This window comes from Meles meles, chromosome 1 (assembly GCF_922984935.1).
Source record: "Meles meles chromosome 1, mMelMel3.1 paternal haplotype, whole genome shotgun sequence".
Lineage (NCBI taxonomy): Eukaryota > Metazoa > Chordata > Mammalia > Carnivora > Mustelidae > Meles > Meles meles.
In genome coordinates, this window is record NC_060066.1 from 170,920,311 (window position 1) to 170,940,118 (window position 19,808).

A 19,808-nucleotide genomic window follows, 5' to 3' on the forward strand; every position below is an offset into this window, starting at 1 on the left:
ACCTCCTATTTTGGATAAGAAGGGAAAATGCTGTTTTCTACTCAGCACCTTTCTGAAAGGGAATTATAAGCAAGCAACAGCAATAATATATAAATGTAGTGGAAAACATGAGAATCTGAGGGACTTAAATTACACATTCATCCTACCCCTGTGACTACGCGTACACAACTTAATCATCTTGGCTGCCTTGTCTCATTCTCTTATAGGAATAAAACATGCAGAGCCCACATTCCCTTGTTCCCCATCTGCTGCCACTGTCAGACATCACTAATTGATCACAGCACTGTTGGACTGAGCACCTGTCCTGGGTCATAATCCTGCTAGCATCTGCTATTGAAGCCAGCTGCCATTACTGGCTTAGACCATTTTTCTGGCCATCGAGGCTCTGAGGTTCACCTCTTTGAATGCCGTACATGCCAGCACACTGTGCTTGTTCCCAGCCCCATGATTGTACCTAAGCTTCAGAACCCACAACCACAAGCTGGGCAGGGGAACCCTTCACAATTCTGCCAGTAACAGTTCCTGATCAGCAGGTCAAAGTGATCCCAAGCTGTGTTTAGGAAAGTGTATTGAGTATAATCCTCCCCTAGTAATTTTTAAAACCTGATTTAAACAATTTCAAAGCCACCACAACCTGTTTATTGTTTTAAAAAAAAGAAGTGAAGGAATAAAAATAAATAAAATATCCAGATGGACCCCAAGAAGCATGGAACTGGGAGTTAGAAGTCCTCATGTTGGACCTCACCCTGCTCCTAGATAATGGTTTCACCTTGGACATCACATTCTACCTCTTAGTGCCTGGTTTTCTTTGTTTGTAAAATGGGGACAGCCATAAGACAGTTCAAAGCATTGCCGAGAGGCATGAGTGAGATGATATTCATGGCAGCACTTGGTGCTGCCTGCCACAGAGCTCAGTTAGAACTCCCATCTCTCATTGCCATTTGGATAAACTGTCTCAATAGATGACTTTCCAGGCCTGCCTTGGCAATGATTACTTACATCTCCCTCTAACTTTCTACCTTGTCTGCCTTCCTGTGATGGTTACTTTTATGGGTTGATTTGACCAGGCCATGGTTGTGTCCAGATATTGAGTTAAACATTATTCTGGGTGTTTCTGGGAAGGTGTTTTTGAATGAGATCAACGTTTACTCAGTAGACTGAGTAAAGCAGATTGTTCTCCCTAATGTGGGTGGGCCTCACCCAATCAGTAGACATCCCAAATAGAACAAAAGGCTGACTGTCTCCTGAGTAAGAAAGAACTCTTGCTATCAGACTGCCTTCAAGGTGGGACTTCAGCTTTTTTCCTGCCTTTGACTCATACTGAAACATCAGTATGATGAGACCTCCTGGGTCTCAAGCCTACCAACCTTTGGAGGAAATAAACTGTCAACTCTCCTGGGTCTTCAGCTTGCCATTTACAGATCTGGGGATTTGTCAGACTCATAATTGTATGAGCCAATTCCTTAGAATAAATTTCTATCTCGTATTGTTCTCTGAAACCAGTTAGTTAGAACTTCAACTAATAAACCTCCTAATGACTTCGTTATGGTTACTTGTGATTTTTCCTTTATTTAAAGTAATGAGGTATGTATCTATAGTCAGTGGAACATAGTAGATGGTATTTTTTTTTTTTTTTTTTTTGTAGATGGTATTTTTAATGCTTTCTTTACTACCCTGAAAACTAAGCAATATTCGTTACTCCATGATCCAGCCCACATACATCCAGATGAAACAAGTTTCAATACTTCATTGTACTTTGAAGCACTCGGATATTTCCCACCCTGTTTTACTCTGTTTTGTTTTGTTAAATGCTCATCGTGACCCACTAACTTTCTTTTATAATCTACTACTGGGCTATGACCTGAAGTTTGAAAAATCCTAGGAAAAACATCTCTGAGACATGATAGCATGTTGGTTAATATCACAGGTCCCTGGGTTTGACCCCTGGCTCCACCAGTGAATAGCACGATGACCTTGAGCAAGTTATTTAACATCACAGAGCTTCAGTTCTTAATTTGTAAATTGGGGATTATAGGATCTTCTTCCTGGGTCTTTCCTGAGGATTAAATGAGACAGTATGCTTAAAGTGTTTAACTCAGTGTCTGCCACACAGTAAAATGCTCAGTAAATGTTGACTGTCTTGTCACCACTGCTAGAGCCTGAGCCTCTCGTATATGGTATCAGAATGAATGTTAGAATGTGTGAGAAAACATGGGGTGGGGAGGATAAACATTTGGACAATATACAAACTCTATGCCAGAAAATGTTGATTCAATACTGACTGAATCCTGTTGATTGATTTACTTAGGCTTTTTGGATCTCAGCTTTCTCTCCATAAAATTGGGGAAAATACTAATACACTTCCTCATAAGGTATTATGAAGATTATCTGGAATATTAGATGTATTTTACCAATATCAGAGTTAGTATACGTAAATATATTTTATTAAAACCAAATATTTCAGGGGCACCTGGGTGACTCAGTGGGTTAAGCCTCTGTCTTCAGCTCAGGGTCCTGGGATGGAGCCCCGCATCGGGCTCCCTCCTCAGTGGGGAGCCTGTTTCCCCCTCTTTCTTTTCCTGCTGCTCTGCCTGCTTTTGACCTCTCTCTTTGTGTCAAATAAATAAATAAATTAATTCTTTAAAAAAAAATGAAACAAATATTTCAGTTAGCTCTAAGTACAATGAAGTTTAAAAATTAACTCATTTCAGGTGGCAACCAATTTGGTTGTCTACACAATAAATCATTCCTGACTATAATAGATGATTATGACAAAGAGAAGCACTGTTACCTTCTATACACCCTCGATGAGAGGAACCATGGGGTATCTAGACAGCGCTTACCATGTTTGTGTGCTTAATAAATGTTTGTTGAATGAAAAACTGAAGGAATGAGTCAGTAAAGGAAGGGAGGAGGCAGGGAGGAGGAGCATGTGGAATTATAACTGACATCAACTTCAATGCTCACTTTGGCATCACATGTACTAGAATTGACATGAACTTTAGTGAGTTTTAATTGTGTTTCTGTGGCTTTTTCTACCCTGTGAGTTAGGTGATAGACCAGCTGGTCTAGGGTCCCTAGACAGAAGGGGATGATCAGTGGCAGGCAGAATGTACTGTGCTCTTGTGGGAAGGGTCTTTCCCCGGGTCACTGTTATCTGGCTTCCATCAAAGGAGGAATGATGGAACACAGGCACTGATTTGGGCCGAGTTGTTAACACTTTGAAAGATAGTGATGAGAATTCAAAGTGACCTTGACGAATGGGAGAAGCAGTCCCTCCAAAACAGGATGAAGTACCAGGGACATAAATGAATGACCTTGATCCAAAAAATGGACAGGTGGGGGAGAAGGCGTGATTGCTGAGGCTCCAAATCTACAGCAAAAACATTGGCCACTGCAGGCTGGACACAATGATAATGATTTCCTTTCTGTTGGAACAGTGTTTCAGAGCTGACCAATTGCAGGGCCAATGAGACAGGCTATCTTATCCTCACTTTACAGAGGAGAGGGCAGTTAACATTATAGGGTTAATAACTGAAAAGCTGGGAACAACATAAAGCATGTTGTAATAAAACCACCACAGTACAACAACTACAGGTTATGTCTTTTAACTCTTATTATATGCCAAGTGCTGAGCCACATACTCACATAAATAGTTTCATTTCATATTCGCAAGAATCCTATAAAGTAGGTGCTATCACTGTCTCATCTAAAAGAACAGAAAACTAAGGCATGAGGAGGATAATGAATTTGCCTGAAGGTCACTTGGCTAATAAATGGTGGAGATGAGATTTGAATCCGGGTAAAAGTTCTGAAACAGAAACTTTCCCAACAATTGATATTTATTGGGTGCCTGTTAGAGGCTGAGCACCATATTAAATATTTTCTGTGCATATGTTCATGCATTCCTCATAACTATTCTGTGAGATAAATGCCATGAATACTTCCAGCTTAACAGGGTAAGAAATTGAGACTTAAAATGATTAGATAGCCTGCCCATGATCACATAGCTAGTAAGTGACAGAGCCCATGTGTTCAACCACGGTGCTACGCTACTATTATCCTGTATTTGAGGGGGGATGAATATCTAAATACTTACACGGAAGATGCAGTTAGAATTTCGCTCCAACGACCCTTGATTATCATTCCTATTGGGTCCTGAAAAATTGAGGTTTAGAGAAGTTGTGTATCCTGATCAAGGTCATGTAGCTACTAACTGGTGGAACCAAGATGTGCACCCAGATGTGTCTGACTCCCAAGTTTAGGTTCCTTGTTACCATGGCACTAGCATGTGTTTTCCTTCTGTAGTCCTTGATCACATGACTTTACGACTTACTGACCCCACCTGGAATTTGTAATAGTAACTACTTGGTCACATAGTAGCTCCTTGATCATATGACTTTAAGATTTACTGACCTCAACTGGAATCTATAATAGTAACTACTGTTTGGACGGTGTTTTACTTATCACAGTGCTTTTAAAAAATATTATCTAGGGTAATTCTTCTAACAACCTTTAGAGTAGTTTATTGTCCTATACTCGTGATGGGAAAACTGAGACTCTGAGACATAAAGTATTAGCTTTCAGATGGCAGTGCCTACATGAAAAGCAAAGTTATCTCAGTTGGAAAAAATATTTCTACTTCCACGCTGTCTGCTTTCATAGGTCCAGACAGTGCTGCTGGTTTCCTTCACAGGCAAAACATCAGCAGAATCATTTTCCTTAAGGTCTTTGCAGAGTCTTGCAATTTGGCCAAAATCCATATAATCATGAACCTTAGAGTCTTGAGGACCATTCATTTACTTTCTATTGCATGCATGGTTTCCATTACAGCATCCCTGATAAAAGTATCCAATAAGATTTACTTAGATTCTTAGATGTTGATAAGACACTCTATTTCTTGTTACATTTTGAGAGACAAAGGACACAGAAGCTGAAACAGATGTGTTAGGACCTATCTACATTAGCCACAAAACAGGAGTCCAGAGCGGACCACTACCATGTTTGTTCCAAAGGTGTTTATGGACTGTCCACTAATCTCTGATACTTTTCTCGTTTTACATGTCAACATGGATAGAGGGAACCGACAGAGAAAATATGGCATAACCCAGTGAGCAATGTCTGGGGCTGGAAAGGAAGACCCAAAGCGTAGGTACTGAGGAGGTGACTAAGGAGACGTGTGAAGAGAGAGGAAGTCAGAATTATTCCCAGATTGTGAGTCTGGAAAAAGGCAGCTTGGGTAAGAGGAGAGAAGCCTGGACTATAACTCAAAATAACTCCTATATTTTTCCACTTACTAATGATAGAACTTTCAGCCTCATTTCCTTCATCTGTGGAAATAAGGAAGCCTCTTCTTGCACAGATCTTTGGAAGATTAAGAAGATATACAAACAGCCAAAGACATGAAAAGATGCTCATCATCAGCCATCATCAGGGAAATGGAAATCAAAACCATGGTGAGAAATCACCTCGCACCTGTTAGAACATCTATTATCAAAAAGATAAGTGATCACAGATGTGGGTGAGGATGTGGAATAAAGGGAACCCTGTGTGCTGTTGGTGGGAATGTCAACTCGTACAGCCACCATGGAAAACAGAACGGAGGCACCTCAAGAAATTAAAACAGAACTACCTATACGATCCATCAATTCGACTTTTGCGAACACATGCAAAGGAAATGAAATTGTTATCTAAAAAAGATATCTGTACTCCCATGTTCATAGAAGCATTATTCAGATTAGCCAAAATATGGAAACAATGTAAGTCAACAGATGAATGGATAAAGAAAATGTGGTGCAGATACACAATGGAATATTACCCAGCCTTTAAAAAGGAGATCCTGTTCTTTGTGACAACATAGATGAACCTGGAAGTCGTTATGATAAGTGAAATAAGGCAGACATAGACAGACAAATACTACATGGAGGAGCCAACAAAAAAAAATCAGCTTCATAGAAACCAAGAGCAGAAAAGTGATTACTGGAGCTGAGGGTGGGAGAAGTAAGAAGAAGTTGTTGAAATGTTTTAATTATAAGATGACCAAGTTGTGATGATACCATGGTGACTGTGGTTGATAACACTGTATCATATCATTGAAATTCGCTAAGAGAATAAAGTTTAAGAGTTCTCATCAAAAAAAAGGTAAATATGCAAAAACGATATGGGATTTCCTCAAAAAATAGTTACCACATGATCCAGCAATTCCACAACTCAGTATCTACACAAAGAAAATGGAAATACTAATTGAAAAAGATAGAGGCACCTTATGTCTTTTTGATAACAGCCATTCTGACAGTCGTAAGGTGGTATGTCATTGTGGTTTTGACCTGCATTTCCCTAATAATTAGTGATGGCAAACATCTTTTCATGTGCTTGTTGGTCATCTGTATGTCTTTTCTAGAAAAGTGTCTTCAGGTTTTCTGCCCACTTTTTAATTGACTTGTTTATTTTCTTGTTCTTAGTGGTATCAGTACTTTATATAACTTGGATATGAATCCCTTATCAGATATATTCTTTGCAAATATTTTCTCCCATTTAGTTACCTTTTCATTTCATCAATGGTTCTTCACCGTGCTGAAGATTTTTAGTTTGGCCTAGTCCCAATTGTTCATTTTTGCATTTGTTTCCCTTGCCTTTGGAATCAGAGCTCCCCAAAATTGCCAAGACCAATTGCTTCCTGCCTATATTTTCTTCTAAGTGTCTTATGGTTCAGGTCTTACATTCAAGTCTTTAAACCATTTGTGCTGATTTTTGTATATAGTGTAAAACAGTGGTCCAGTTTTTCCCACACTCTTTATTAAAGAGAATTTTCTTTCTCCATTGGATATTCTTGCCTCCTCTGTCATAAATTAATTGTCCATGTATGTGTGGGTTCGTTTCTAGGCTCTTTATTCTGTTCTGTTGATCAGTGTGTCTGTTTTTATGTCAATACCATGCTGTTCTGATTACTTTATCTTTGTAGTTTAGCTTGAAACTAGGGAGTGCTATGCCCCCAGCTTTGTTCTTCTTTCTCAAGAATGATTTTACTATTTGAGGTCTTCTCTGGTTCTACACAATTTTTAGAATCATTTGTTCAGGTTCTCTGAAAAAAATGTCACTGAAATTTTGATAGGGATTGCGTTGTACCTGTAGATTGCTTCAGGTAGTACGGACATTTTAACAATATTCTTTGAAATCCTTGAGCACAGAATACCTTTCCATTTATTTGTATCTTCTTCAGTTTCTTTCATCAGTGTCCTACCATTTCAGAGACTTTTACAAGACCTGTGCACTAAAAACTATAAGGCATCCTTTTATTTTTGATGCATGGTTTCATGCTGCCTTTGAGGGAGAAGCGTTTTATCTAAAGGATACATTAGAAGGAAACAGCCTTGTAAATCCTCTGGGATGAACCCAGAGAGGATCTGAGGCAAATCCAAGGACAAAAGATTCCTCCAGAGCAAACCAGCCAGTGTGTTCACTTAAATTGCTCCATACCAAGCTCATCTCTTTGAGGACATGCATGTATATCACACAGTGTGTTTCTCAGAGACAAACACTTTAGAGAATATAAATATTATTATTTGATATGGATCAAAGATACACAGAAAAAGACAGTAACAAAGAGGACAGAGAGAGAAATAAAATCACCTGAAGAGAAAGGAGAGACGGAGGATGACAGAGACAAAGAAGAAACTAGACAAATATGAAACATGGAGAGAAGGGTGTTCATGATTCTATTTGTCAAAGGGAAAGAAGGTAGATATTTTTGTTCTTTGTAGGTTAATATGTAAATGGAATTCTGATTTATTAGCGGTCTCCAGCAGATGAGGTGATGATTAGCACATTTCCATATTTATAGAAAAGCAACACTAACTTTCCGGATTTATAGAAAATCAGCTCTTCACAAATAGCAAATTGTGCTATTATCGACATATGGTTTTCTATAAACAGAGCTGAGGTAATTATCCCTGGGACAATTTGTTGGTGGGCTCCTTTTGAATATTAACCACATTGGAAGCCCATCTCTGCCTCACAGATTTTAAAGAGGAGGGGCCATGAGACACCCCAGACAATTAATTAGTAATCCAACACCAAAGACAGAGCCCAAATGAAAGGCTCTATCCAGGACCACATGGTGAAAAGACCATAGGTCCAGGGTTCTGACGCCAGCTTCCTGCAGCCCTGGGCAAAGTAATTAACCTCCCTGAGGAGCCCCAGCATTTATGGACTAAAACTGGGATAATACCAACCTCCAAGTGTTGTCAAGAGAACGAAATGAGAATGTACAGCACCGGAACCCAGTAGGTCCTCAACAAATGTTAACTGTGCTTCCTTCCCTATATTTTTGAATGATTCTTTAAATAGTTGATAGAAGTTTTTTAAACTCCTTTTTTTATATTGACCTATCATCAACGGTTTTGTGTCATGACTCCATATGGGTATAGCTGGAAAAGATTCCTTGAAGCAATAACTTATATTCACTATCTGTAAGCCTTTATGATATTCTCTAGTCTCTTCTTTGTTGTTGTTGGGTAAAATGTTGTTAGTGATCCATACATTGATTTTAAGACCTGCTGTTAGGAAGGAGGTACTCTGCTGCTGGAGGGTGGGGACCATGTTTGAATTTGCTCACCATCGTATCTCTAATGCAAATACATAATAGAGACTCAAGAGATACTTGAATTATAAAGAAATGGATACATGGATAGATGGATGAATTAACAATGACCCAAACAGGAATCTAAATGAATACCCCCTTTCAAATTCCATGTCTTGTTTTATACACTCACTATGCACTTAGTGCTGTGCTGAGAGTGAAAGAGATAAAGACATGTCAGACCTAATCCTTGCTTTCAAAGATCTTGCTATCTAGATGAGAAAAATATTATAATTTGGAAAAATTTCTTTTGAAGATTAAAGAGTGTGGAATTTATGTGAATGTGCTGAAGGAAAGAAATGGACAGCCTGGGCTGGTGCAGTCAGGGAACCTTCTTGAAACTGGGAATTTGCTTTGAAATAAGTATCGATTTCTCAGCCTTCTACTCACTCATTGACTAGGTCAGTCATTCTCAAACCGTAGTGAGCACCAAAATCCTGGGGAGGGCTTGTTAAAATACAGACCCCTGGGTCCTCCACCAGTTTCTGATTTAGTAGGTTTGGGATGGGGTCCTGAGAATTTACATTTCTAACAGGTTCCCCGATCCTGACGCTGCAGTTAAAATCCACACTTTGAGAATCACCTTTCTAGCCATTTGGCATAAGACCATGAAAGCTACTGATGCCATGCTAGGGAGTTTAACCATTCAGCATTTTAGGCAAAGAAGTGATATCATTGTATCCATAAAGTAGAAAGATCATTCTGGGAGCAGTTTTGAGACTGGATTGCAGAGGTGGGCCCTCCCCTAGATTTAAGAGCCAAAGCAGTGGTAAGTGATAGGTGGGAACCCAGCCTAGCCCTGTAAGAGTGAACAGGGAGGAAAGGGAGGGTGAGGGCTGCTCTGGAGACAGAACTGAGGGCTCTTTGAGATCTGCAGGGTAAAGGAAGGGGAGGGATCTGGGATGACTCCAGGTTTCTAGCATCACAGACCGATTATACAGCTGTTCCATTAACTAAGAATCTATATTTGTAAGTTTTAACATTTTAAATAACAAAACCCCAAATACCATTTGTTATCAAGAAGGTAACAGTAGTGTAATTGAAAACACGCAGTTTCGGGGAGCCCGACAAGTCTGAGTTCAAATCTTGTTTGTGATACTTCCTTGTTAGTCTTTGTGCCCTTCTGGACCTCAGTTCCCCGAGGACAGTAACACTCTCAACTGGGATGGCTACTACAACATGCTTCTTGGTTCTTCTCCCCCTGTTCTGCCCCAGTCCATCGCCACCTCCACATATCTCCCTTCTGTAATCGCAGCACTGCACTGTGCCACCTTCTACCCAAGTATTATGCCTGTTACCTTACACTGCTGTCCCCCAGGGGATCACGCACGGCTCATACTCAGTGCTCAGAAAACTGCAAACCACATCCTGACATGCGCATTGGCTGCTGTTTGCATAAAGCTTCTGTTCTACTTACCAAATGATTCCATTTTCTGTCTGTTAATTACCAGGATATATTCATAAATGCCGCCCATCGATCCAGACGTTATGTAATGAGTGCCGTAGTCATTGATGAACTTGGCATATATGCCATAATTGTACTGCTCTGGGAGCTCCATTAATGACTGAAGCATGCCTTCATCCAGCATAATATTGTCCCTCCTCATCTTAAAATGAGCAGTCTGCACTTTTGTGGAAATTCTCATGAAGCTATATGTCTGCCAGCGACCACCACCATGGAATAAGGGAAAAGAAGAAAGAGAGCGCACATTTTACTACATAACATAACGCGAAAGGTAGCATTTAGTGTGGGAAATATGTATATTAACATATAAACATATGAGCATGAATACATTATTAGTAGTCTATTTTACAAGCATCTGTGAAACACTGGGGTGTGCCTGGCTGCCTTTCCCATGCCTGTGTCTCTGTTCTCACTGCCCCTGTTCAGGTGCCCTTCTCCTCAACTCTCATCTGGGTTGGTCCCTGCAGTGTGGTTCCTGGTGCTGTTCACTCTGTTCTGGCCCCAGTCCATTGTCACCTCCACATGCCTCCCTGCTCTAATTACAGCACTGTATGAAGCAACCTCCCATGCAAGTATTCGGTATCCAGTTACAATTATGCTTAGGAGTATTTTTGATGACATGGCAGGAAGTGCCAGCCTTATCCATTGATGTAACTTACTGAACAAATACGTGTAGGATCCTGTAGTCACTTGCATTGTGCTAGGAGCAGAGAACGTGATCTTGAATGAGAGAGAGGCCCCTGCCATGATGGATCTTCTAGTGGGAATCGTATATTGTTAAGGAATAAAGTAAAGCAGGCTGCCGAGATAGTAAAAAAGAGGCAGGACTTGGGTCATATTGGGTTGGTTTAAGAGGAAGGGGATTGGGCACCTGGGTGGCTCAGTCATTTAAATGTCTGACTCTTGGTTTTGGCTCAGGTCATGGTCTTAGGGTGGTGAGATTGAGACTCCACGCTGGAAGTGGAGTCTGCTTAAGATGCTCTTTCTTTTCCTCTGTCCTTTCCCTGCTCAGGCTCTCTTGTGCGTTCACTCTCTCTCTCTCAAAACAAAACAAAAACAAAAATGATTAAGAGGAAGAGGGTTGTGTATGGGCATCATTTCCAAGTAAACCTTAATCCCAAGGGATAGTGAATTTTTGAAATTTTTGAAATTTTGAAAAGACCATCTGCCTTGAGAAAAGTCCCCATGACCATGTGATAGCCAGATCTCAGCACAATACTTTCCCTTCAGAGTGACAGCTAACTTGTGGCAAAGCTCCAGAATATAATTTATATTGTTAAATAAGTTAACTTTTGTAAGTCCTTCATTTTCATCATCCAGAATAATTTTTGAGCCCCAACTAAATCCACAGTGCTGGTATCAATATTGTTGCGGCTTTTTGGTAAACTCTGAATCCATTCAGTAAATATTATTCTGGCTCCTGACAATGTCTCCATCCTCATTACTCTCTACGTTTCCTTCCCACCCTATGCATCAGCTGGTTGAAGGTCTTGCAATCCCGTTAGTGTGAGGCAATCTGTCATCTCCAGGCCTTTTCACACTGCTGTTTCCCAGGCCCAGAGTACCCTTCACTGGTTCCCACCTCTCTTCATCAGGACAACCTGTACTAGTTTTTAGACCCCAGTTTAGGTGGATGGATGTCCCTTCCTCAAGGAAGCATTGCCTGGTTGCTCAGATTAATAAATAGGGAGTTAGTGGTGAACATTTGATGAATCAATGAATGATGGACGGAGCATACCAGTCCTCCAATCTATTCCGAAAAGCAAGACTTGCTTCCGAAGTCTTCCCAACCTAGTTTACATGGCCTGGCTGTTTCTCTTTAAGACATTACTATACTAAGTATTTCCCTGTTTGCTCCAGGTAACCATGAAAAAGAATGGGATGAGGTGATAAGAGTTCTCCTCTTATCATTCAATTTTATTCCCTTTGTGATGATTCTGTGTGCAAAAGCATAATAAGAAAAACAAACATGATTACCACTGATCAGACATTTCCAATTACCGAAGCAAATGCAGGTTCAATTACTACTGTACTTTTTAATACAATTAAGGTAATACATGTTCCATGTAGATTATGGAATACTGTTTGACACAGGCATTATGCTGTAATACCTTCTCATTATACTTGTTTAACTCCTCCAAGAACGAAGAGCCTCGTGACCCAGATGCACCCACATCCACGGTCACAGGACTGCCTGCGGGGCCCACACCTACAGTCACTCCAGCCGACACTGACATGTCATTTTTTACTTTAGAAAGAAGGTCACGTGCATCATCATGCAGCTCTGAGGAGAGTCTTGTGTCTGCCAGGGCCTGAAAAGGAGCAAACAGATGTTAGCTTTGTACACACAGTTATATTCTGACTTGTGCTTAGTATTTAAATCTTTGCTCTGTAAAATATCACAAAGCAGATTATCATCGATAATTGTGTTAAAAGGCTACTCCAGGCATCCGACTGATGCTCACTCACTAAAATGCTGAAAATACGGCAGTTAGTTTAGGTATCGCTTAGTGGCATGCTGAAATATTTATTTAAATGAGCACACACACTCATGATTCTGATAAAATTCTGTATTGTTCTGGGTATGGATTTTTTCCAACTGATTCATCCTTCCTGTAGAGAAAGTCGCCCACCTCTGCAATGGAAGCATCCAGAAAGCCATGTCTGGGTGTGGATCTGGGAGGAAAGGGGCAAGGAAGCCGAGCCGGTGGGGGGCGCTCTAGGCAGACTTATGCTCTCATGCTGCCCCATATGTGGGATTCCTTCATTCCAGGCAGGCAGTAGGCTTGTATGTCTCTGCCAGCTTGGACTGAGGCATGGTCCTGTGCCTGGCCTGAGCTGAGAAAGCAAGGGTTAAGCACACGAGTGGTTTGTTTGGCCATCACAAGAGCATGTGTCTAGATGGAGCCTAATTAATTTGGGTCCCGAGTATCTGTGATGATGAGCTCCCCTTCCACCTTGGGACAGAGGCATAGCATAGGACACTGTTGTTTTAAAGCGCTGAGATTTTGGAATCCTTTGTTGTGCAGCATAGCCTTGTCTGTCTTGCTGGACATGTAATCCCCAGACCATCCTCGAGCTTACGGGAATGGTGATGTCTGTGTCCTCCTCCTACGCTTACCATAGACTTGATGATAGTAGTGGAAGCCCAGTGGGTGGTGGGAGGACTCCATAAACCTGGCCTTGGCCTTCTCTTGAGAAAACTGGGGGAGGGGGAGTATGACTAATAATTGTCCATAATCCTTGAATCCTACCATCTCTCTGTAAAGATAGAATGCATATGACTACATGCGTATAATGTGTATAATCTGTCTTCCCTTCTAAATGACATAGAGCCGGGCTCTGCTGAGTTAGATCTGGGTTTGAATCTTGTCTCTGCCACTTAGTGCAGTCCACCTTTCAGCCTGACACGTTATCCCTATAAGTCTCTTGGTCTTTTTCCTTTCTAAAATGGTGCAGTGATAATCTCTACCTCCTTGTATTGTTGTGATATTAAATGAGAGGATTTGCATGGAGGTATACTATCTGGGGCATAGCAAGCACACAGGGATGTCTGTGTTGACATCTCACCCAGAGGGGAAGGGACATGGAAAAGAATGGTCAGGAGTGGACTCTGGAACTGGTCATGAGCCAAGGGGTGCTCCGAGTGCCCAGGAAACCACAGAATTTTAGAGATGGAGAGGATTTAGGGATCATCAGCATCTTGCTAACACTTCTCAAAAGCAGAACCCGTTCTGTAAACAAAATCCCATATGGAAAACAAAGATAGGAAAGTTATCAGAGAAAGACAAATATCATGTGTGGCATACAGGAAAAAAGAGACAAACAAAACAAGATTCTTAAATATGGAGAACAAACAGGTGGTTACCAGAGGGAAGGTGGGGGAGAATTACGAGTGCCCTTATCATGATGGGCACAAGGTGTATGGAGTGTTTGAATCACTATATTGTACACCTGAAACTAACTAACACTGTATGTTAACTGTACTGGAATTTTAAAAAAAGAGAGAGAAATAAAGAAAGAAAGGAAGGAAGGAAGGAAGGAGATGACCAGTGGGCAGCTGCCCTTGATGAGACAGGGGCTCAGAACCCTGCCCAGCTATTTCCTGTCCTGACCCCCAATTTATACAGAGGGAAACTGGGCACAGGGAGGGACAGGGAGCTGCTCAAGGTCTCAAATACTTCTATTCTAACAAAGCACAACTGGAAATAGGTCTTCTGACTAGCAGAGAACTGGACCTCGAATCTGTTTCATTGATTATGGAATGGAGCCAAGATGTGGCAGATGGGCGGCCACACTTCTGTTCTGCCTCTCGTTGGCCCTGCCCTTGCCTGTCAGTGACCTTCAGCATGGGGCATGTGTGGGGGCAAATGGAAAGGGAGCTTCAGACACCAGCAAGCTCTGCGGGAAGTAGAATCTCCAGAAGCTAGCAGTCCATGTCCAGCAACAGGCCTCTCTCCCTCCCCGCCCCCACCCTGCGGTGGCCTGCGAGTGCCCTGTGCAGACTTACCTCAAAGTGGTACATAAGGATGTTGTAGGGTTTCCGGAAGTACTTCTCATCCTCTCCGTAGTAAAGATGCTCACAGGCGGGGTCATATCGAAGCTCCCTCCATTCCCCATTGTAGACTGTCTCACACTGGCCCCCAAAATACCTGGCATCATACACACTCTGGGCTTCTTCCTGGATCAGGATATTGTACCTAAATCGAAAAGGCAGGCAGCTTCCGGGAAAGAGCACTGGAAAGGCAAAGATGGCATCCTCTGGAAGATGTTACTGCTGGTCTGAGCAGTGGCTTCTCAAGCTGTGTTCTGCAGACCCCTAGGGTTCCTCAAGTACCTTAACCTCCATTTTGGGTAACACTGGAAACCTGAGTGGGCTCAGCCAGGCCCCCCATTTCCCTTTGACCAATGCAGCAGGCAGCTCCATCAGCACCTAGGACAGTGCTCCCATGAGAAGCTACTCTTAAAAGTGTATTGTACGGGGCGCCTGGGTGGCTCAGTGGAATAAGCCGCTGCCTTCGGCTCAGGTCATGATCTCAGGGTCCTGGGATCGAGCCCCGCATCGGGCTCTCTGCTCCGCGGGGAGCCTGCTTCCTCCTCTCTCTCTGCCTACTTGTGATCTCTATCTGTCAAATAAATAAATAAAATCTTTAAAAAAAAAAAAAGTGTATTGTACAAGTTACAGAAGAATGAATATGCATCATTATCAAAACTCCAAGCACAGAGCCCAACAGCCGGAGCCCATTTCCCAGCTCTGCCACACCTAGCTGTGGGACCTTGGGCAAATCACTTAACCTCTCTGTGCCTCAGTTTACTAATTTGTAAGAAGCAGTTAATGTATTGCCTTCAGAGAGTTAAATGCAAGTTCAACATGGAAAGGAACCAGAAAGCTCTTAGTATATATTAAGTACTGAATAAATGTTGCCGTTGCTGTTTTTGTTTGTACTGTTTCAGAAAAAGCCTCCATGGGTTAAAAAAAAAAAAAAAAGAAAGAAAGAAAAAGAAAAATAGGTTTAACATATCGACTCTCAGTGCTAAGGTGAAAACCTAATCCACAGAAAGGCCATTGTCTCCAGGACAGCATGGAATGTCAGAGGGTGCAATTTGAAAATCATGGAGACTCCTGTTTAATTTCTAGCTCCGTCACGTACTAGCTGTGTGAATCTGGACAGATTCTGGATGCATTCTGAAGCTCGTTTTCTGCAGTTGAAGAAGACAAATAATAAAACTACTTCTTATGGGTTTTGCGACATCTAAATGAGAGTATTAAAGTAAAATGGAAGTCAAGTTGTAGTACAGATTAGGCACTCCAGAAATGATACTTCCTCTCCCCTAGCCCAGTACTCTTCCAGAAACACTTTCCCTTGCTTCCCCCTCTGGGGTATTTCATATCCATCTGCCCAAGAATTGCATTTTAGGTTATAGATGGTCGAATGGTATTTAGGCACAAACAGTGTCACACAGGTGAAATACAGCTTTAATATTCTAAAAAAGAGAAGGTTAACTAAACAAAAGCATTTCAATTTGGTTAAGAGATCCAAGGCCTAACAATCAAAGCCTCTTATGGTATAGATAATAAAATGATTGCTTGTCTCTGCTTCTCAAACTCCTATTCAGCCTTCAAAACCCAACTTAAACATTGCCCTCTCTGTCTGACCTTCTTTGATTATCCTGGACAGACAGTTGTTCCTTCCTCTGTATTTACATGGCATTCAGTGATTACCTTTGGCATAGCATCTGTCATATTTGTTCCTTCCCTCCATGAAAAGGCACAAAAGCAGAAGATGAGCAGGGGGTTAACTGTGAATAAAACCTGCCTTTGAAGGAATAAATGGATAATTATAGAGCACCTGACATATAGTACAAACTCAAGGTATGTTACCTTTCTTCTTCACCTCTTTTCTCCGTCTCTTTCTTCATATTAATGGAAGTGATGTAGTAATAGCTATGGTGAATTGAATACACACTCTACCAGACATTTAGCATACATTAACTTTCAACCTCATGACAATCTTACAAATGCAGAAGTTGAAGCTCAGAAAAATTAAGTAATTTGCCTATAGTCACAGCTAAATTTTCTTTGACGCTAAAATCTGGGTTCCTTCCCTTTACTCTGCCCCTTACTTTTCTGTCTTTCTGCCCATTGAACATGTTTCTGCCTTTGGATTATAAATACTGGCTCTCTGGTGGGCCAAACAAAAAGTCAAAGGAATAATTAGTCCTAAGATTATACACTAACCTCTAAGCATAACACCTCACTATTTCATGCTTCTGTTTAGCCCACATTCACTTTCAAAATCAACAAAATCCCCTTTTATTAGTATTAGGGGCTGAATTGTGTCCCCTTAACATTTATATGTGGAAGTCTGGGGCCCCAAAACTTACAGAATTTGACTATTTTGGTGAGATGGTGTCTATGTAGGAATTGAGTTAAAATGGGGGCATTAGGCTGGGCCTTAATCTAAGCATAAAAGGTTATTAAGCCTAGATACTCTTAGTAAAGCTGATTGCAGAACCCACCAGATTGAAAATGAAAAGATATAGAGAAATTCCAGTTTTTGGAAATCTGTGCAGAAATACTCACATGTACAAAGATAACATACAAGGATGTTCATTGCAGCATTATTTATAAGAGGAAAAAATGGGGAAATCTAATTATCCTTCAATAGGAAGCAGTCAAATAAATTTTCATGTAGTTATACCTTGGGAGAAGAGTCAGCAATTTTTTTTAAATAAAGGACCAGATATTAAATATGTTAGGCTTTACAGGCCATAGGTCTTTGTTGCAAATACTCAACTCCTATCACTGCAGGGTGAAAGCTGTATCCCAATAAAACTTTAATTACAAAAACAGACAACAGGCTAAATTTGGCCTTGAGGCCATAGTTTACTGACCCCTGTTATAGAACACTGTGTTGCTTAGAAAAAGAATAGAAAATGTGGGAGGAAATCTTCAAAAATATATTATTAAGTTAAAAAAAAGCAAGTTAAACACCATATGTGTAGTATGATCCCATGTATGTAAAAGAGACTTACGTCTATCATGCACAATACCTATGGGCATATCTTCCATACAATATATATTGTCAGTGCATTGTTTACATGATCTGAAAGTCCTACACCAAACTGTTGACAGGGGTCCACTCCAGGGAGAGAAGTGGGGGGTGTGACTGAGTGGAGTACAGGTTGGGGATGGTGAAGGAAGACTTTCGGTTTTTACCTCAAACATGTATTCTTTTTTTTAAGAAAAGATTTTATTCATTTATTTGACAGAGCACAAGCAAAGGGAGTGGTAGGCAGAGGAAGAGGGAGAAGCAGGCTCCCCACTAAGCTGGGAGCCCAGTGTGGGACTCGAGCCCAGGACCCTGGCATCATGACCTGAGCTGAAGGCAGGAGCTTAACCAACTGAGCCACCCAGGCACCCAACATGTACTAATTCTGTAGCAATAAATAAAAGTCTAAAAACTAGGACATGCTTAAATTAAAAAAAAAAAAAGAAAGAAAGAAAAAGGACAACAGGAAAGACTTCTGAGATCTTGATTAGAATGAAAAACTGCCACAGTGTCAGCTGTTGGGAGTGGAGATGGGGCTGTCCTGCTGGTGTCAGTCTTCAGTGTGGGCAAAGCACACTCGGGAAGTGTATTTCAATGCTCCTCTGACTTACATGAGAGCAAGGTCATGGTCTGCGATCTTTTGCCAATAAAGAGGGAATTCTTCTTCTCAAGTTAACACCTCACTATTTCATGCTTCTGTTTAGCCCACATTCACTTTCAAAATCAACAAAATCCCCTTTTATTAGTATTAGGGGCTGAATTGTGTCCCCTTAACATTTATATGTGGAAGTCTGGGGCCCCAAAACTTACAGAATTTGACTATTTTGGTGAGATGGTGTCTATGTAGGAATTGAGTTAAAATGGGGGCATTAGGCTGGGCCTTAATCTAATATGCTGGTGTCCTTATAAGAAGAGATTAGGGAGCACCTGGGGAGCTCAGTCAGGTGAGCAGCTGACTCTGGATTTTGGCTCAGGTCATGATCTCAGAGTCCAGGAATTGAGCCCCCACGTTGGGCTCCACACTCAACGGGGAGTCTGCTTAAGGATTCTCTCTCTTCTTCTGCCCTACCCCTGCTTGCACTCTCTCTCTCTCTCTAAAATAAATAAACCTTTAAAAAAACGATGATGATGATGATGAAGAGGAGTGCTTGGGTGGCTCATTTGGTTAAGCATCCATCTCTTGATTTCAGTTAGATGGAACTCTGCATGGGGCTCTGTGCTCAGAGAGGAATCTGCTTGAGATTCTCTCTCTCCCTCTCCCTCTGCCCCTCCTCCTGCTCTCTCCCTCTTAAATAAAATCTTTAAAAAACAACGAGAGATTAGGACCCACCCAGACACTCACAGAAGGAAGGAGACGGACAAGGCAAGGAGAGTGGCCTCAGAAGAAGCCAATCCACCACCAACTTGACCTCAGACTTCCAGCCTCGAGAACTATGAGAAATCAATTTCTGTTGCTTATAAGCCACCCAGTGTATGGCATTTTGTTATAGTCACCCAAGAGATAGTCACCTGAGTGGACCAATAGAAGAAGGACCTTCTTCCCACCACCACCTCAGGGGAACAGTGGGAGCTGCCTCACCAGACGCGTAGCACAAAGATCCTCTTCTGTCCTCAAAATAATACTTGTGATTGAAGGGCAACCATTCCCTGCTCCCAAACAACCCGAGGGCAGGACTCACCCTAAGGCCGCTTTCTCTGACCCTGGAATGGGGTCATACAGGGTGCAGTCAAATTCAGGGACCCTGACATCTTCACAGTCATCCTCATCAGAGCCGTCAAGGCAGTCATTGTCTCCGTTACACACAAGGTGGCGTTTCAGACAGCGACCTGAGAGAAGAGAGGCTGTAGATGCTTCCAGAGCCTCCCAGACTCTCCAGCTCCTCTTGACCTGCATCCATAGTCACCAAGTCCATCCCACTTCTGAAACAGCTCCTCACCCCTTTCCATGATCATCTCTCCATCCTCGCTGCCTCTTCCTTCCAGCTTCTCTGCCTCCCACCTGTAGCCCTGCTCCCAGCTCAGGCTCTGCAGCAGGCTCCTCTCTTAAACTCATCCTCCATGTGGCAGCTCCTGTGATCTCTCTAAAATGTCAGCGTGGCCATGTCATCCCCCTGCCCCATAGCCTTCTGTAGCTCCCATTCCCATTCTTCCA

At 41.8% G+C, this 19,808-nt stretch overlaps 1 protein-coding gene across 1 annotated transcript in view; it reads right to left on the reverse strand.

Moving 5' to 3' along the window:
* C8A (complement C8 alpha chain) overlaps positions 1 to 19,808 on the reverse strand; it is a 65,667-nt gene that overhangs the window by 22,452 nt on the left and 23,407 nt on the right. Inside the window, exons 4-7 of the mRNA XM_046023759.1 lie at positions 19,336 to 19,483; positions 14,614 to 14,803; positions 12,215 to 12,415; positions 10,056 to 10,296 (exon numbers count right to left, since the gene is read on the reverse strand). Of these exons, the coding sequence (XP_045879715.1) occupies positions 10,056 to 10,296; positions 12,215 to 12,415; positions 14,614 to 14,803; positions 19,336 to 19,483 (780 nt within the window). The remainder of the gene's footprint in view (positions 1 to 10,055; positions 10,297 to 12,214; positions 12,416 to 14,613; positions 14,804 to 19,335; positions 19,484 to 19,808) is intronic.